The sequence below is a fragment of the Rhinocladiella mackenziei genome (assembly GCF_000835555.1).
Source record: "Rhinocladiella mackenziei CBS 650.93 unplaced genomic scaffold supercont1.5, whole genome shotgun sequence".
Taxonomy (NCBI): Eukaryota; Fungi; Ascomycota; class Eurotiomycetes; order Chaetothyriales; family Herpotrichiellaceae; genus Rhinocladiella; species Rhinocladiella mackenziei.
The window spans coordinates 1,131,310-1,149,691 of record NW_013550600.1 but is presented as its reverse complement, the minus strand read 5'-3'; the positions used below and the strand labels follow the sequence as shown (position 1 = coordinate 1,149,691).

At 50.9% G+C, this 18,382-nt stretch overlaps 5 protein-coding genes across 5 annotated transcripts; 2 read left to right on the top strand and 3 right to left on the bottom strand.

The window, feature by feature from the left end:
• Positions 1-1,223: 1,223 nt before the first annotated feature.
• Z518_06891 (uncharacterized protein) lies at positions 1,224-2,839 on the top strand (the record flags this gene model as incomplete). The annotated part of the gene is made up of 5 exons (XM_013415021.1): positions 1,224-1,490; positions 1,572-1,977; positions 2,033-2,260; positions 2,308-2,499; positions 2,553-2,839. The coding sequence occupies 5 exons, from the start codon at positions 1,224-1,226 to the stop codon at positions 2,837-2,839; spliced, it is 1,380 nt and encodes a 459-aa protein (XP_013270475.1).
• A 2,812-nt stretch (positions 2,840-5,651) lies between these two features.
• Positions 5,652-7,503, bottom strand: Z518_06890 (uncharacterized protein; the record flags this gene model as incomplete). The annotated part of the gene is made up of 5 exons (XM_013415020.1): positions 5,652-5,826; positions 5,879-6,186; positions 6,246-6,697; positions 6,746-7,322; positions 7,375-7,503. 5 exons carry the CDS (start codon positions 7,501-7,503, stop codon positions 5,652-5,654), a joined length of 1,641 nt encoding a protein of 546 aa, XP_013270474.1.
• Positions 7,504-8,779: 1,276 nt separating this feature from the next.
• Z518_06889 (uncharacterized protein) lies at positions 8,780-9,089 on the top strand (the record flags this gene model as incomplete). The annotated part of the gene is made up of 2 exons (XM_013415019.1): positions 8,780-8,847; positions 8,963-9,089. The coding sequence occupies 2 exons, from the start codon at positions 8,780-8,782 to the stop codon at positions 9,087-9,089; spliced, it is 195 nt and encodes a 64-aa protein (XP_013270473.1).
• A 1,296-nt stretch (positions 9,090-10,385) lies between these two features.
• Positions 10,386-13,910, bottom strand: Z518_06888 (potassium/sodium efflux P-type ATPase, fungal-type; the record flags this gene model as incomplete). Its single annotated transcript, XM_013415018.1, has 6 exons — positions 10,386-11,144; positions 11,210-12,996; positions 13,053-13,234; positions 13,286-13,307; positions 13,365-13,608; positions 13,659-13,910. The coding sequence occupies 6 exons, from the start codon at positions 13,908-13,910 to the stop codon at positions 10,386-10,388; spliced, it is 3,246 nt and encodes a 1,081-aa protein (XP_013270472.1).
• A 3,448-nt stretch (positions 13,911-17,358) lies between these two features.
• Positions 17,359-18,246, bottom strand: Z518_06887 (uncharacterized protein; the record flags this gene model as incomplete). Its single annotated transcript, XM_013415017.1, has 1 exon — positions 17,359-18,246. One exon carries the CDS (start codon positions 18,244-18,246, stop codon positions 17,359-17,361), a length of 888 nt encoding a protein of 295 aa, XP_013270471.1.
• Positions 18,247-18,382: the final 136 nt, after the last annotated feature.

Here is an 18,382-nt window from a genome sequence, read left to right as displayed (position 1 = left end):
CGGACCAATGCCCCTGCGGTCATGGACGACAAACCGTACGACATATCCTGCTCGAGTGCCGCGATTGGTGTGAGGAGCGACAACGAATATGGGCAGGTAAAGCTCCCTGCATGGACGTCAAGCAGATTCTCTGCAGCTCGTCAATGGCGGTCCAATCAGCCAAGATGATATTAAGAACGGGACTGCTCGAGCAATTTCGGGCAGTGCCATCCACAGTACTCCAATTTTCGTAAGCGTAGACGAGGGATTATTGTCATACAGAAGTTGAGGAGGGCCAGGAAAGGCCTGACAAAAGCACAGATATCGAACCACTATGAAGGCTATTAGTAGATGGATAACTGCGTTGAAGCAGAAGGAGGAAGCAGTCTGTCTGGGACGGCTTGGTTTCTGAAAGCAAAACGGGGGACACACCTGTATTTATAGTCACCGAACCATAGTGCTACGAACCGTAGTGCTACTAGTCGAGGAGGGTCAAAATCGCAACCCAGGACGAAGATATGTTCCCCCACCTCCAATCCACGGTGCTATGAACTGTAGTACTAACACTACGGCCGGAGACGTCCAAAATGAGCCCATCTTTGGTTGCTTTTTTGGCCCCTTCGACTAGGAGTACGATTTGTATTCCAGGGAGGCGTTCCAAATTGTCACTGCCTCGGGGGGGTTTCTTTTTCAGCTTTTGATAATAGGCCTCTGTCGATGAAGTATCCGCTGCCGTATATAGTCCACCACTCTTCCCATATTGGTCGTGTAAGGGCCCAAAGGAAATGAGGTCGTCGTGACAAGGGCCGGCTTTGTCGAGATAGCTAGAGGCGAGTATGCGCTGGCAAGAAGGATGGCACCACGTTCGACTTTGCGGCGACTGTGCGCAAGCAAGACAAATCTCGGAGCATTCGACCAGTTTAACTCTCTGCACGCTAGAGTCAACTGTCAGCGATAGATGTTAGTGATAAGCCGATGGTTAATGGGTTAGAGGCTACTTGCGTAGTTGTGCATCGCCTGCTGAAGCTATTTCCCGCCCGCGCAAGATGCACGTTGCTCCATTATAATGAGCTAGATCGACCTCCAAATCAGGAGGTATACTTCAACTGAGGAGTTGGTAAAAGAAGGCTCATCAAGTGGAGAGCAAGTGCAATTACCTGAGACGGCATCATGTGACCAAAGCTTGGCAGAGCGTCCTCAAAACTTTCGACGGTTTAGATGCGTCCGCAGCTTCACACATTATCATGGCATCCAAGTTTATGGTTAATGCAGCCTTTGACGCTAACGCTCGTCTTCTCCTTCGGCTATCTCGCCAGCACACCGTTTTATTCGTCAACAAACTTGAATACCCTATCCCTGGCCGACCTACCTTGCCGCCGATTCTCGGCTCCAGATCCTTCTCAGACTCTACGTCCAGTCCCTCTTTTCCAAAATCCTCCGGATCTTCTAAGGACTCACAATTTTCTGGACCTAAGGATAAGAACCGGTTCTCGTCTGAGACCTGGGATAAGGTCAGGGGCTGGAGCAAGGCTGTGGGCTTATGCGCAGGTTCCCTCTCTCTGTGTTAATTGAAAGCATGCTGATTACCAAAGACTTTTACAGGATATGTCACCCAGGAAATGTGGAAAGATTGGTACCAAGGATTTCGGAGACGTGCGCACGAATCTGCACGCGAGTCTGCAATATACGATCAGCTCAAAAAAGGACCGGTATTTAAGAAGAAGATTAGATACGTCATCCCACGTCAACAGCTTGTCGATGAAATAAGGCTGCTCGTCAAACCAACGGAAGATGGTGGTGGTCATTATCCCGTTATTATCGGAGAGCACGGAACTGGAAAGACGAGTCTGATCGAACTCGCCGTGAATAGCATAGAAGAACCCAAGGGTATTGTATATGTCGATGTACCTGTTGAGTGCAGCTCAGAATTCGATGTTGCCAGGGCGATGCAAAAGGCTATGGGGTGGAAGCCAGATGACTTGATCGATTCCGGCGAACGTAACTACAGCAGGTCCTGCTGGTGAGCATTAGTTCAAGGCTAATAGATTCGCAGCGGCATCTGTAGAAACGGTTGTGGAAGTTTTTACCGATTTCGCCATCAAATACCAGCAGGAGTTTAAGACAGTGCCGGTTTTGATCATCGACAACGTGAACAGACTCTCTCAGACGCATCAGCGGCTTCTTGATTTATTTCAAGACTATGCGAAGAAAGCTGCCGACCAAGAGATATTCACCATTGTGTTTGTGTCAAGCGAAGGCCGCGTACCACGTCCTATGACGGGTAAGTCAATTATATTTCGATTGTTATATGCTAATTGTGTACTATAGATAGAAGTTCGTGGTCAAGAAGGGGGGAAATCACCGAAATCGGCGATGTGACCAGAGAGGAAGCTCTGCAGTATCTCAGACTTCGGAAGGTCGATGATGAGCTGGCAACGCAAATTTATCAGCTTGTTGGGGCCGGCATGATACACCTGCAGTCCGTCACAAATGAGATCGAGAAGAACAGGACATTTGAAGGTATTATACAGCATTACACAGAAAACTGAATTAGCTTCTCATCGCCCTCACAGTTGCGCGCCGGACCATGTTCTCCGACGCCGAAAGACAACTCCCGTCCGCCGAGGTTCTTCCTCACCGTCGTTATCACAAGGAGGGAGCGGTGATTATACGTGAACTTTTGAAGAACGGAACAATCTCATGGGACACCTTCTATGACCTAGTAGGCGCCAACATTGGGGATAAGTTGCTGGAAGCACATATATTCGCACTTCACTCCAATTCCGAAGAGATCACCTTTCAGTCGACAGTGATGAAACGATATTGTGAGGAAAATTTGGCTCTCTGGGAAGGAAATTGAAAAGTCAGAACTTTGTGTCAGTCTTGAGTGTGGCGCTACAAAGTCCGTTGCGCTTTCCTGAATGCCAGATTGATATCAATCCAAAGCGGCTCAGGGCCTGGTGGACCAAAACCTCTCCATAAGCGATGAGGGCCGTGTGGATCGAGGACCGCTAGAGTCACTGACGTGGTCGCCTACATCTGCCAGAGATCAGCTACCAAAGGGTGGATCGTGGGATATGATCATTGGGCTCGAACTTCATCCTCGGACACCTTTATTTTCGCTCCTCCGCTAACCGCTGCTTTTGAGCCTGTTTCCCCACTTTTGTCACCCATACTTCTTCTTGGAACAGCTTTTCGCACTGCAAAGTGTGGTTCTCCGCTAGTGAGATTTTCCCTCTCAACCAAAGATAACCTCCATCTGACAACGCATTGGACGGACCCGTGCTCTTCTAGGGAGACATCTGCCACTCTAGTATAGTCTGCGTTCTTTTTGTGAGAGAGGCAAGGATGACCACCTTTTTCCTTTGGGTACAGGTCTAAAGAGGGCAATGTCTTTTGTGCCTACTCACCTCCTTCGTCTTCCACGACTCTTTCATTGCGCGGCGACGCCGTTTCGGGGCAGCGTCGTCGACAGAAAGGGTTACTGGCCCGGGAGAAGGCCGAGATCGTTTTCGGGTTTGTAGGTCTCGTAGAGTAGCAGAACTGGTGCCGGACTGGGTGGCTTTGCTTAAGGTCTTGCAATGCAGCGATGGCATATTCTGAGCAGGGGTTGGGTCCGCAAAGAGCACCTTAGAACTGAGGCAAAATTCAGCAAGGCTGGTGCAGACGTTACCTTGGAATTCGCCGGATCTGGAAAGATGACCTAAGCACGTGCTCTCTGTTTCGGCCCTTTCTCAATCATTCTTTTGCCCAAGCTGAAATGGAACCCCATCCTCAGGCTCTGCTCTTTCTGAGAAGTGAATAGCATCGAAATCCTTCCTTACGACATTCGTAGACTGTTCGACGCCAACATCGTCGTCGGTAATTGTCCATATTCCTTCATCATAAGCGGGTTGTTTGCGGGGTCGGCCCCTGAGTCCCAGTAGTTGCTCTTGTGAGGCAGACAAGAGCGAGCCGTCTCCAGTCATCCTCGGCCAGCTGAATCAATGTGCCAAAATCGTGGCCGCTGAAGCAGGGGCTTTTTGCCTTACACGCTGTTCGTAAGACGGAGACCGTCCCAATGATTGACGCTTCTGCGCCGAAACTAGGAGAAACGCAAGCGACGGTGCAGTGTTTGAAATCTGGTAGCCAACTCTTGACATCGCAGAGACCGTCTTTTTTCACAGACGCGGTTACGAACTAGGCAACTCCAGGAGATCGTCGCGATCGGTTGCACGCCTACGGTGAGTCCTGCCAGCAGGATGAAAATAATGAGCCACGTTAACGCATTTGGTGGCAAGTGAGGTCCAAATCATCGGGCAGAAGTGCTAGCGTTGTAACTGCGCCATGTCAAGCAGGGGAAGAGTGCAAGGAGGGCAAGGTGAGATAGAAGAGGATGGAAGAAGAGGTCAACGTCGAGAAGGATGGCAGGGCCGTTCCTCTAGACGTCAAAAGCAGTGGGCAGCCAAGACCCAGGCTATTCCTCAAAAACAAATGCCGCCTAAACCGCAGGCGGATTTCCCGGCAACGACTTGGGAATTTGGCGGACCACCCAACACGAATCGAGCATGAAGAGAACTTTGAAATGTTGTATCCCACCAGTCTGAGTCAATGGCTGGTGGTTAAAATGCAGGCCAGGTGGATGCATGCTCGTGGAAGCAACACAAGAACAGACAGAACTCGTACAGGATCAGCAAGGTCCTTGAGCGAGGGGGTAACAAGATCTACTTTAGATCAGGCTTGCAAACAAGTAAATCAAATCAAATCGAGCCTCGAATTTGATTTGATCTGGACTCGAAAAGGATCGATTTGATTTAATTTGATTTGATCGATTTGGATGTCATTTGGATATTTGGGATAGCCCCGCTTTTTTTCCCAAGATGATCGGATCCAATCCGCGGATCATCTCGACGTCGGGGCTTGTCCGTTCACGCTCAGTTACGAAGCATATCGAGTGTGATTAGTAGAGCTTCTCTGGGTGGTCCACAGACTGGATCCAATACGTGGCCCATCTCGATATCGACTCCTATCGAGTAGGGTGCCCTCCTGGCCACATGGTCCACGGATTGGATCCGATGACGGTGCGGCAAGGGGGAGGGCGCCTACCAATACACTCCCCTGGTTCCAAACACCCACCTTCAAAAGGTGCGTCCTTGACAGAGGGTTTTGGCACGGCCGTCGCACTCTCTTGGCAGTGACGTCTATACAAGAGAAGATGTCACATATTCCACTTGAGTCGTTCTCGAATTCTACAATGTTTGCGAACGATTGAATATAAACGGCCAAGAATCAACGGCGGTACTTTTGCAACAATTCCAATATTATTCTGAAATGGACAGCTTCATTAGGGAGAATCTCTCTAATCAGGCCAAAACACCAACTGCGAACATTATATCCTGGTCGAGATGGTGCACCATTTGGGTCACTTTGTACGTTGAGCCGTAACGAAGAACAAACTCAGGCGACAGTCCCTTTCTGTCTGGACAAAGAAAAACCAGCTGTCCTCTATTTACTGAAGCCCCTTGGTACACGACCTATTGAGCACGCAGCACCCGAGCCATCCCCACAAGTCATGATTACAACATTGAGATATCGTTATGTCGGGTAGCAGCCTAATTGCAGTGTTCTGATATACATATGGAAGATATCTGTTCGGTTGCAGGTCACGTCTAGTCCACTTCCAACCACCTTTCTCACCGTATCCTGTCTTCCAGATAAAAGGTGCTCATCCGATACTGGCTTTCACCATCATACTGTGACAATTCTTCCAGCGCTTGCCGTCCCTCGCGTTCTGTCGTCTCCTTGATCTCTTGGGTCCTGGGTGTTATACGGCACTCGAAAGGCTCCGGACGCATGTTCAAACCATTTCTGTTCAATGCATGTCAGCCAAATTGCTTTGGAATTTTGTGCCGCCACCTACGTGTACGCAAAAATGTCCACCGGAATCTCGTTTCCATGCTTGTCTAAAGCTTTTTGAATGTTGAATCCCCACAAGAGTCTTGCTACGGTCAAGAATGTTCCTTGTTCGGCTAAACCTTGACCACTACAAACACGTCGACCCCAACCGAATGTCATGTAGCCTTTGTCGTTAGGGAATGGACGATGGAGTGGGTGCCCCTCGAAGAATCGATCTGGACAGAAACGATCTGGCTCGGGGAATTCGTTTTCGTTTCGATGGATAGCCCACACGTTGCCTTGAACCCATGTATTCTTTGGAATGTACCAACCCTGTTGGGGGTCAGAAAAGCCCTCATTGAGTCTCGGGGTCACGATTGGAAATATCGTACCTTGTAGTGGTCGTCTTGGATTGGAGCGTGCGGCTGGCCTCCAATAATCGCAACGGATCGCCATCTAAAGACCTCCTTGACAAAGGCGCGGATATATGGCAGGTCGTCATCCAGACTGGGACTTCGATATGGTCCGACGACTCTATCGAGCTCCTCCCAAGCCTTTGGCAGGACTTCTGGGAAAGCACAGCAAGCCAGGACGAAGGTAATGAGGGTAGAGCTGGAGGTGTCACTGCCGGCTCCGAAAAGATTTCCGTTCAGAGAGGCAATCTCCTCGTTTGTCAGTCCATACTTTGGTGCTTCATCGAAGATCTTCTTAGCATAGCAACTTTCCCCGTTGTTCTTACGGACAGCTTCTTCGGCAAGCGCGTAGTAGAATGAACGACCACGACCTTTTCCTCCACCCAGACCATGCTTCCACGGAGCCATCCAGGTGGGGAACTTCGAGAGAACTACCTCTTGTGAGATCAATGGCCTGGGTGTCATTTTGAGGGACTTACTGGGGAATGTCTCCATCAACATAGGGAAGGTTTTTCCTGGCACATTCAACTCCGCAGCTCTTTGCATCACGGCGATCACTTCGGTGATGATGGGGTCCTCTTTGCTGCTGATGCGGCGATTGAAGCCGATAATACTCACCACCGAGGCCGCGTAGCGCTCAAAGTGCATGACATAGTTGTTGGGGTCCTTGACGAGATCCAAAGCCACGACTTTGCTTTCGTTGTTCTGGAAACCGCTATAACTTCGAACGAGTTGAAGGCCAACTCCCATATGGGTGAGTTTTCGATGAACTCGCCAGCGATCACCGTAGTACATTGACACGATGTTGGATTGTCCCATACTCAGTTCGCCAAAGACGATCATTCGCGGTCTGGACGAATAAATGCCAGCTCGCTTATCCAGTATCTCTGAAGCAGCCCATGCATCACAAATCCAAACCGTCGGATTTCGACCTATCCAGTATGTGATGACTGGAGTGTTGTACTGCTTGGCCAGTTCTTCGAAATAGATCCATGGCTTGCTGTCAGGCAATTGATAGGTATTGCCTACAATTGGCCATGGGACAGGGCCAGGAGGCTGACATCGCATGAGGACATGTCGTGTCTCGTCAAAAATCTCGACGACGTACCATTTTGCTCCGCAGAACCAACATTCGGACATAATCGGCTGTCAAGGCAATGAGACCAAAAATGACCAGGCCTAAGCCGATCTGGCCGGCACTAGGTGCCGCATGTTGAAGATGAAGCATTACACCCATGATTGCTCGCAGACAAGAGCGCGAAATCGATCGGGAGAATCAACGAAGAATCAGACCACGATAAAAACAATGAGGCGACTTCAACCAGAAGCAAATGGACCTCCGGTTGGTTCCCCTCGTACAAGACTTGAGAGCATGAAATACATACCTCTAGACACAGGACTCGGCATTTGTGTGAGCTGCTCAATTCGACATCTCCCATTGGATGCTTGGTAATTGAACTACGTTGGATTGGGAGAATGGACTTGCCATGGACGTGGGGCCTGAATTACGAAATCTCTTGCACGTGTTGGGCCCCATGTGCTCAAGAAGTGGCACACAATCGTGTGGAGGAGGAAGAATGGCCCATGGTATACAGAAATGGGCTTCGGAGTCGAGAAAATTGGAGTCAGGCTGGATCCCCCCCTGTTGCCCTCTATCCCCCAAACGTCTTTTTGCGTCCAGGGTCCCCATGCGGAGTGCTCTTTAGAGGCATCTGTTTGCGAGGACCTCGGAAGAAGCTGGAGTTGACTCCCTATGACATCCATCTTCACCTTCGATGGCAAAAACTAGAGAACGAACGGCTCTACACGGATCGGCATCTTCCTTAGGACATCTTTATATCTCGCTGGCTCTCAGGAGAATCTTCCTAGGAGATTCGCCGATCTTCTCCATACTCGATCTACGCCAGATCTCATACTGATATCAAGTTCAGTAGCCCGTCTGATGTCGGGTTGTCACGATGAACCCACTCATCATGGGCCTCGAGAAGAGCAGGCTACCTCCCTCTGAAGCCTTACCCCCACCGGTCAAACATATACTTTTTCGTCCGCGTGGGGTTCACCGGTATGCAGTACTGAGGACTTGGTATAATTTTGCTCCTTTGACCAGCTTCCTTCTACTCGTTTCCCTAATCCGTTTACCCCCGCCTTGTGCATTCCATTCTCCCTGCAAGCCATGCCAGGATTCACATAGCACAACGGGCAACGGCATGGATGTACGTCGACTCCCATCCTGAGGCTAGACAACTCTCCTCCGATCGGCACGGTGGCTAACTATCCAATAGCACACCGTCCAGCAACTTGTCAGTTCTCTGTTGACGCGAGGAGAGGAACGAGCCTCGCTTGTTGTTGGTACATTTTCCGCCGGGTTCGGTCGCAAGTCAGGGCTATGGTTGGCATGTTTGCTGAATGTTGTCGCTTGAATTATCCAGATTGCCACGACCAGCAGAGGTGTCCTCTACTTCGGTCGCCTCTTGCTTGGATTCTCTAATGGCTTCCTCGTCACATTTTCCAACATGTATACTTCGGAAGCGTCGCCGGCTCATCGCGCTCTTTTGCCTATTGGGTCAACATCGGGTGAATCGTTAGTACCGTCGTCCACTGGCTCTTACCAGATCCCTATCGGCTGCTTATTCATTGTCCCCATCATCCTATCCGTGGATCTATTCTCTGTCCCGGAATCACCTCGCTACATATAGCGGCATGGATGCTCTCGCTCGGATGTCGCTCGAAACTCTACGAAGAAACTCGATAGCTCCCAAGTATATCGAACTCGAATGGGACCAGGTGCGCCATGGTGTCGAGGAAGAAAAGAAAAAGCCATAGAGTGTCGGTTGGATCGACATGTTTCGAGGTAAGTCTTATTGACAATTCGCGTTCCCTTTGGATCAGTAACTCTAACTTTATCCCTTACTAGGCACGGACCTCCACCGGACGACATGATCGCTTGCCAAATAGTACCTGGCATCTGGCTCCTGATCGCATACCGGACTTACTTCCTTCTCCTCGGCGGTGTCACAGAATCCTTCCAATGCAGCATCATGAACACCAGTCTCGGCTTCGCTAGCGCTTACTGTGGCATTGATGCTATGCGCCAGCACGTCGGGCGCCGAACGATCCTAACCATCGGCGCCCTAGTATGTGGTTTCTGCCAAAGTCGCGACTGCAATTGCTGCCGGCAGCATCGATCCTTTAGCCTCCGGCACGACTAACGTCCTCATCGCGTTCACTGCCATCTTCTACCTCTTTTGCAGCGGGTGCGTTGGCGCCTGCAAGTCATCCTATCGCCACGGAATTAGTTTCAACGCGCCTCCATGCTTGAGACCGTCGGTACCGCCACGTCTTTCGGCCACGTTCTCGCCTGGCTCTGCTCCTTCTGCACGCCCTACTTCATCAACCCCACCGAACTCAACTGGGCCGCTAAGTACGGCCATGTCTGGGCTGGAAGTAACTTTTTGTGCGTCGTGTTCATTTTCTTTTGCGTACCGGAGATGAAGGGCCGAAGTCTTGGGGAGTTCAATGAATTGTTCTTCAATCGTGTGTCGGTTAGAGAGTTTCCACAGTATCATTGCCCAGATCATGGATGAGGTTGTCCCGGATGTACAGGTTCATACGGGCTTGTTCACTGAGAAGGGGAAATTGGAGCAGTAGTAGCAGCAGCATGGAGAGGTCGAGCTGGTTAAGATCCAGTAGTCTCCTCTGACCCGTCCACGCAGGAGGTGCTGACCTATTGTCGTTTCCTGGCCTTCGTCTCCCCTGTCTTCGTAGAATAGAGTTCTGAGTGCAGGAAATGAAAAGGTCGTCCTGGGACATTTTGGACTGTGGATGTCTAAGGCATTTACAAGTCCGTCCGTTACCCTCACGTGAAATCTTGGTATATAATTAAGACATCCCCTGGGGCTTGCCACGGTTAAGCAGTCTCAGGGAACCTTTCATTGACCCGCGGAAGCTTTTAGATCAGGCGTGTCGCACTGTTGTTCAAAATCCCCAAAATTTCGATATCCATCTTCAAGGTTCTGTGACGAGGAAAGAATATCGAGTTTCGGTCTTCTTCTCGATCCGCAATACCATAGCGACTTCTCCACTAGACAGGATAATGCCCATCTCCTCATCGAGCCCAGCTCAAACCTTCTCACTAAGTTCCGTCGTCGCATCGCTCTCCACATCCCCATTTCCATCAGCAGTCTGACCAGGCTGAATCCCCGCATAATTATCAAAGACGACGCTCGACAACCGTCTCGCTCGTCCACCACCCTCTTTCTTCGCCCGCATGCGGAAAAAGAATCTCTTCCCCCATTTCCAGCACTCGATGCCAGCGAAAAACAACAAGGCCTCGATAATTACGATGCCCCACTCCCACGAAATACCGGTATGCTTAAACACGTCGTGGTTTATCACGGGAACATAGAGAATCACAAATATCGAGACAAATCCGAACATGACGGACCAAAACAAGAACTTATTGCGCCAAACATCGTGCATCCACTGTGTAAAGTACAACTTGGACTTAGGCTGCATGCGGAAGAAGCTACGGCGAAAGTTCATCAGTTCCCAGGCTAAAAAGAGCGAGAACCACGTCATGCTGACGAAGGTTGTTGCGCGGGCGCGAAAGACCATGTCGCATCGGTCAGAGAAGTGGTTGTTGCAGTTTTCGCCGAGGTCGCCGTCGCCGAAGCCCCAAGCCACAAGCAAGAAGGAGGAGAGACAGAGAACTGACATCCACGCGCCGTAGACGAGCATATCGATGAGTAATTCGTTGGTGAAGATGCCGCGCTTGAGATTTTGTGGTGGGCGCTGCAGAATGTCCGGCGCCGCGACTTCGAGGCCCAACCCCATATCGGGAAGACCGCTAGTGACCATGATGACCCACATGATTTCGACCTGGATACACCAGTCAAAAAGAGTGTGTTTATGGATATGGGGAGAAGGGGGGAAGCGAAACTCACAGGAGAAAGAGGGAAGACGGAAAGATTGTTGTGGTCTTTAAACGCCAGACCGATCAAAAGCGTACACGCCTGCGCGATATTCTGCGCAAGCAAATGGAGTACGAATTTCTGGATATTGTCGAAGATTCTGCGGCCTTCTTCGACGGCGTTGAGGATACTAGCAAAGTTGTCGTCGGTGAGAATAATGTCACTGGCATCTTTGGCCACGTCGGAACCTCCTTGGCCCATTGCGATACCGACGTCTGCACGTTTCAGGGACGGCGAGTCGTTGACGCCATCGCCTGTCATCGCGGCGAACATTTCTCGTCGATGGAGGGCGTCAATCATGCGCACTTTCGTCTGTGGCGCGCATCGCGCAATCACGAGTGGTAGGACGGGGAGGGCATCAATTTCGTCGTCGGTCAGTTGGTCGAACTGCGCGGCGGTTGTGACCATAGCGTCCGCAACGTCTTTGCTCACGTTGGCGAGTTTATCTGGGACAATGCCGATTTGCTTGGCAATTGCAAGCGCCGTGCCAGGATGGTCACCGGTCAGCATGTGTACACCGACGCCTGCGCGGTGGCAGCGTTTTACGGCGGCTTTGGATTCAGGCCGGGGAGGATCGTAGAGGCCAACGAGGCCGCGGAAAGTCAAATCGGATTCCACTCGAGGACGGGCGTCGCTATTGGTAGGACCGTCGTAAGCCTTTGAGGCCAGAGCCAACACACGCAATCCTTGTGCGGCCAAGCTTTCCATGTTGGCAAGAATTTCGTCTTTGATGCTCGACGAAAGTTCGGTGGGGGCGTTAGAGCCGTCCATGTCGATGTTGATACAAGAATCGATAATTCTTTCCACGGCGCCTTTGGTGAAAGCGAATCCCTTCTCCTGATCTTTCTGCCGGAAAACCACGGACATTTTCTTGACGTCGCTGGAGAAGGGATATTCTGCCACCAGGGCCCAGTTCGCAGCATCACCTTCGGTGAGTTTCTTCCTGTTCCAATCAAAACGGGAGGCGAAGACTTGAATGGCGATTTCCGTAGGGTCGCCTCGCGCCTTCCATCCTTCGCCTTCGGTCGACCTGTAGACTGTGGCGAGGTTGGCCAGAGATGCCACTTTCAGGAATTCCTCCAGAGGCACATTGTCAGCGATGAGCTGATGGTAGGATTTTTGATCGTCCTCGTCGGGTGCCAAATCGTAATCGGAAGAGCGGTCTTCCTCCCGGGGGGAAAAATGGCTGTGGTAGAGCGCGGCGGCTGTCGGATCAAAAGGACTACTACTCTCGCCCACGGAATACGTGCCCTTGGATGGGATCCACGCTTTTTTGACCACCATCCTTCCTTGCGTTAAGGTGCCAGTCTTATCGGAGCAAATGTCGGTGACGGCTCCCAAAGCCTCGAGAGCGTTCAATTTGCGGACGATCACATGACGTTCGACCATTCTCTTGGTGCCGGCAGCCATGGTAATGGTCAAGACGACAATCAAAGAGGCCGGAATCATGGACAAGCCCGTGGCAACCGCATAGATAATGACTTCTCGCTTGTTGGAGAATTCGTTCGCCGCCAGCACCACAATGGCAAAAACCACCGCAATGCCAAAGAGCCCGATTGCCAGTTGGGATAACTTTCGTTGTAGCGGAGTGCCGACATTCACGCCCAGGAATGCGCCGATAAAATCTCCCATGGTCAATCCCCACGCTTGAGCTTGTCGATACATTTTCACATGTCCATCAGCAGCACGCTTTGGTTGACGAACCCTGGAGTTGGACTTTCGAAGTTCGGCGGCGATACTACCAATTTCGGTGAACATTCCTAATGAATTTGGTCAGAGGTTGATCGCATCAGTCCCATCGTGACGGGAGACGAACCGGTGGCAAAGACGATCCCTCGAGCCCGCCCTTTGGTCACGACGCTCGAGGAATACGCAACGTTTAGCCGATCACCTGGTCCCGTCGTCGGATCGAAAACGGCATCGGCATCTTTTTGAACGGGGAGGGATTCTCCGGTCAAAAGAGCTTCGTCGGTTTCAAAGTTCATCACCTCCATCAATCTGGAGGACTGTCAGTATGGGGGACGAAACGATTTGGATCAGATCATGTACCTGATATCGGCTGGAACCACGTCTGTGTCCCGAGTTAGCACACTGACACTGGATGAATGGTCAGGGAATCCAAACGTACCGCCGGTCTTGAGTTCCACCATGTCACCCGGAACAACATGAATGGTCGGAACCACCATGCCGTTTCCGTTTCGAATGACGCTCGAGGTGGGAGACGATAGTGAACGAAGAGAGTCCATTGTCTTCTCCGCCGTGTACTCTTGCATGAAGCCAATGACGATGTTGAGAAAGATGATGCCCGCCACGACACCACCCTCGATGTAACTTCCGATACCAAATGAGACACCCATGCCGAGAATCAAGACCTGAAAAACCCATCAGCGATCTTGTTTCGAGTCATGAACATGATCCCTACCAACATCATGGCATTGGCAATTTGCCGGACCAGAATCTTGGTCGGATTGACCCCCGGTCCATTGTCCAATTCGTTTTTACCGAATTCTTCGAGTCTCTTGGCCGCTTCGTCGGGTGAAATACCATCTATGCCATTCCCTCCGAGCTCCTGAAGAACTTTATCGAAGGTCAGAGCATGAGCAGGCTGTGATAGTGGTCGATTCGACTGGCCCGAAACATGGCCCGCAAGAGCCTGCTCGGCCTTGTTGCCCATGTTGTATATCCACAGAGATATTTCTCTGGGACATGTACCGGAAATGGATTACCTTGGACTCCTCCCTTTGGATAAAGGAGAGAGAATTTGTTGGGGATTCCTGGACGAAGTTTCGAGCAGCGGCTCGGGTACGGGTATCTCAGGGTATTAAATGCGAAAATGTGTAGGCTCATGATCGAGAAGATAGACCTTGGGGAGAACAGGGAAGACCGTGACCAATGGCCCTATCAACACAAGCATGGGAGGGTCGTGTTCGATTTGTCGAAGCATGAACATGGGCATGGGGTCTTGGGGTTCCACAGCCAAGCCCGGCGCGAGGGAAGCCCTTCATCGTTGGGCAAGACGAGCCGAGATGCAAAATATCGTTTGGACGTCGAAGTTGGCCCGATTGGGGTTTCGGGTATGACGTGAATGGTCGCATTCCTCCTGTATCCTTGAGGATTTCCACCGATTCATGTTAGGAGATTCTCTGCATCTCGCCTGCTCGGTTCATTCAGCGAGACGGGCAGATCTATTACCGCCTGGCCAAGAGGCAGAAGGCAGACCCAAGTGGCTTGGCCGACAAGAGAGCAACCCAGCCAAGAGAGGACCAAGCGCGTGCCGTGGATCAGAGGCTCTGATCGCCTCCATGTGCGATTAATATGTGGGATGACCGAGCTGAGTTTGGAGGCGATAAGAGGTCACGGACCGTACTCATGCTTGAAAGGATGTTTTAGACTCCACTTCTCTTTTGCACTCACGAGACGAGAAGCTCCTGAGAATCAAGAGACTCGCATCATGTAAACTCAACCTGCCCGTTCAGCCGATGATGGGATTATTTGATTGCGGTGTGAAATCTGGAACCGTGGCGTTTCATCAGTCAGCCTTGTCGGCAAGGGCGATCCGATTCAATCGTTCGGTCTGGACTTTGTTAGTCGTCGTCAAACTTCTTGGTACGGGATGACATTACTCCAAACGGGGAGACTGATGCGAGGTGCAATGACGAAAGAGAGACAATTGCGGGGACCTATATCCAACCAGGTCGGAGTTTGATCATTGATCTTTTAGAAAACTGGAGCTGAACGTCGTCATCAAGCGGAGAGAGGGAGGGAGAGCGAGAACCAAACAGGCCTCCGGTGTTGGTTCCGGATTGGCGGTCTTGGCATCAGATTGCGTGAAGACCTCTGACTCGATCATTTCTCTTAAGGCCCTATCTGGGTGGGTAATACCTATATGTCCAGTACTACTCCTGGTAGTACTTGTAATTGGTCCTAGTTACAGAGGATATTGCCGAGAAGAGACACTCTTTTACTTCCTCGACCATGTCACTTGTTCTTGTGACATCGATCTGGCCAATCCAGTGCCCGACTCGGTGTCCATATCATCGAAAGGAGTCATCCTCTAGGAGGCGGTTTATTCTGCTCTCCTTTGCAAATGTTGGATCCAACGTCCTCATCACTTGTCCATGGCCAGCAAGACGAGCTCCCTCGTTGACCAATATAAAGCGAAATGCTCTCTTTCGACAAGGAGGTCCACCCGCTGCTGCACCAATTCTCTCGGCTCGACGCAGAGATTGCATGCTTCCATGGCCACCATGATCCAGGCTTGAAGAGAAATGTTCCTACTGATGGTGTCTAGACTCAGGAAACATTGGTGGGTGGTCGAAATGAGTCTTCAATGTCGGTGGATTTTCCAAATTCGATCATTGGTTTGAGCACCCCATTTGAAGCCGAGTCGATCTGTGCCACCACGCATTGTCATCCGTTATCGGTCAGCAGGACACTGGTCAAGATCGCCATGTCCACAGCTTGGGTGCCGGGACCGCTAAGCCGGTCTCGAACGATGATAGAGGACGCCAAATGAAGGTTCTCGAGCACCGGTGTGGGCAACTTCACGGGAATCCTGAGTCAATGCTACCACCGGGTGAAAGATGATCTTGTGTTGCAAAGCAGCCTGCATGAATGCTGAAATCCTTGAGTTTCAAGCAATCTGTTGTATCAACCCGGCATAGCGACGGTAACAATATCAACAAGTACTGGCTTTGGAGCAGGAGCCTGACACAGGCGGATAATGTATCATGCCATGCTTACCAAGTCAATGGCCTCCGGTACAATGCCTCGGAAGGCCCGCCCGTTTGGTTTGTCTGGTCATGGCCCGTTGGCTCATTCTGCCGCTTGAGAAGATCAGGTCTCGACCACTACACGACTGTCCTCAACGCTGATGGCCTGGGATAGTTTCACTATCATAGACCTCTGCCGCTTCAGGTCATCCTGTTCGAAGGAGCTGTCGCCTGGTTCATCGGGCTGACCAGATATTTCCCCCAGAGATGCAGATATCATGTTGGTATCGTGGACGACCGTCTCGTGACTAGACCATCCCCGAGTTAAGTAGTTAATGCCTGTATTTGGGTATTGAGTAATGAAGGAGGTTATTATCTGAACATGAAGCATCAGGTATATTTTTGAGTGGTAAAGATTTAACGGGGAGTGAAAATTTATTGCTCTTCTAGAGGCCCCGGCGTCCGTGGCTGCCAAGCGGAGCCGACGCTTAATGCGCCATCATGCGTCCCTACATAGGCACGGGTATACAACGAGGAATCCAGTCCAATACCGATCGAGTCCCTGTCGTCACCCAGAAAATCGCTCTTCACCCATCTTCATCCGGAGTCTTCACTGCCATTATTTCTATTTCCTCTTTCTTTCTCTCCCTCCCGGCGCAAGAGAAGACCATACCAAGGTAACTCCTCCGGACACACCTTGTCGCTAGATAGGAGGCGAGCGTCGATGTGAAATTGCAAACCCTTTCAACACATCCACTCGTCGCCAACAACCTGTGTGCGGCCTGGCCAACACCATGAGGGTGTTCCCTTTTCCATCTCTCGAACCAGTCTCATGATGGCGAAATTTCCACCGACCATGTGCTAGTGTATTAGACTTTGACCTGGAATGATCAGGAGAAGCGCATAGGGCCAAAATGAAAAGAGGTGGACTGAGTATAACCCATGCATCTCCAGAGTCGTGTTGCCGGGCTTGAAGTTCATATCAACATAAAATCGCGTTGCGCCAAAGAGAGAAGGAGCCATTGATTTGGTGTGGGAGATTCTTGGACTTTGTAAAAAGGAAAGCTCTCGATACGCACAAAAAGAGGTCGCAGTTTTTCCAGGGTCGTTGGAGATGTCCTTCTTGTGCTTCTCCTATTGCTCTTCGAAGAGTCGTCCTTCACACCTGTGTTCATGTCGGGTACCTCTCTTGATATCTGCAGCCGAAGACTCGCACTCTTTGACTACGGTCCTAACGAGTTCTGAGGGCATCCCAGCCCCGTAAACTGGTACGCAATGAAAAGAATTTCAGCATTCTCCAAACAATATCCAATCCATCCTTATTCTTTCTATGGCCAATAATATCTCTCTCGAGCATATTGGCTGTCTCGATGTCTTCCAGCCAGACAGCCGGTCTCTTTCCCTTTCTATCTAGGCAAAATCAATCCACACCCAGAATTTCATCCATCTAAACCCTGGCTCCACATGTCCAATCTGCCTCTGAGTATTATTCACTTCTGCCTCAGGCATATCAAACACATGTTCTTTCATGATACAGCCGACCTCAATATTCTGGATCTTTTCCTTCCACTCCCCCTCCTTCACGATCTCCTCCCACATCTGCTTCCAAGTCTTCTCACCATGCCGGAATCTCCGCCCACCGCTTGGTCCCGGATACTCAGCACCCTTGACATTCCCGATCTGAGCCCCGAGAATCAACACCCTCTTTCTCCCAGCATCGAGCAATCTCAAACATCTCTGCGCCATGACCTTCTGCTTCTCCAGCTCGAAGAGATGAAATACAGAACAGGCGTGCAAAATGCCCACTTTGCCGTCACACGTCCGAGCCAATGGACTCGAGGGCGAGAAATCAAACACATCCGCCGGCGCGATGAAGTGGTCTCGCGGCAACCTGTCTTCGTCGCGGAACAACTCGTACCCGATCTCGATGAACTCGGGTTTCAGATCCGCACCGTACAGTCTCGAGGTGTCTGCACCGTCGAACGCAAGTTTCCGCACATCTTGCCCCAGACAGGTGCCGAGGTCGAGAAAGATCCATTTCTCGTTCTGGTCTTGCAGCGCGGGGAGAACTTCCTTCTCGTACAGCGGATGGCCAGCCAGATCCAGTTCGAGGAATCGCCATCTCCCTAGGCACGGGTAATGGTGGGATTTGTATGCCCGGTCGCGCACAGTGGTGATGTGTGCCTTTTGCTCGGGCTCCGGGATCCCGGAGTATGAGGAGAGTAAGGCGGAGATTCCTGACGGCACTGCTTTGAGAGTTGCTTGGTATAGTTCGATGGGCGTGCTTGTTGAGGGCATTTTGGAGAGACGTCGTGAGATGTCTGATCTGGTCTGATTTTGCAATATCTTGTTCCTTTTCGTCCCTTGCACAGCTTGAACTCGTCTATCCCACGCTAGAATAACGACGAGAACATGAACTGGTCTTGGGAGCTTT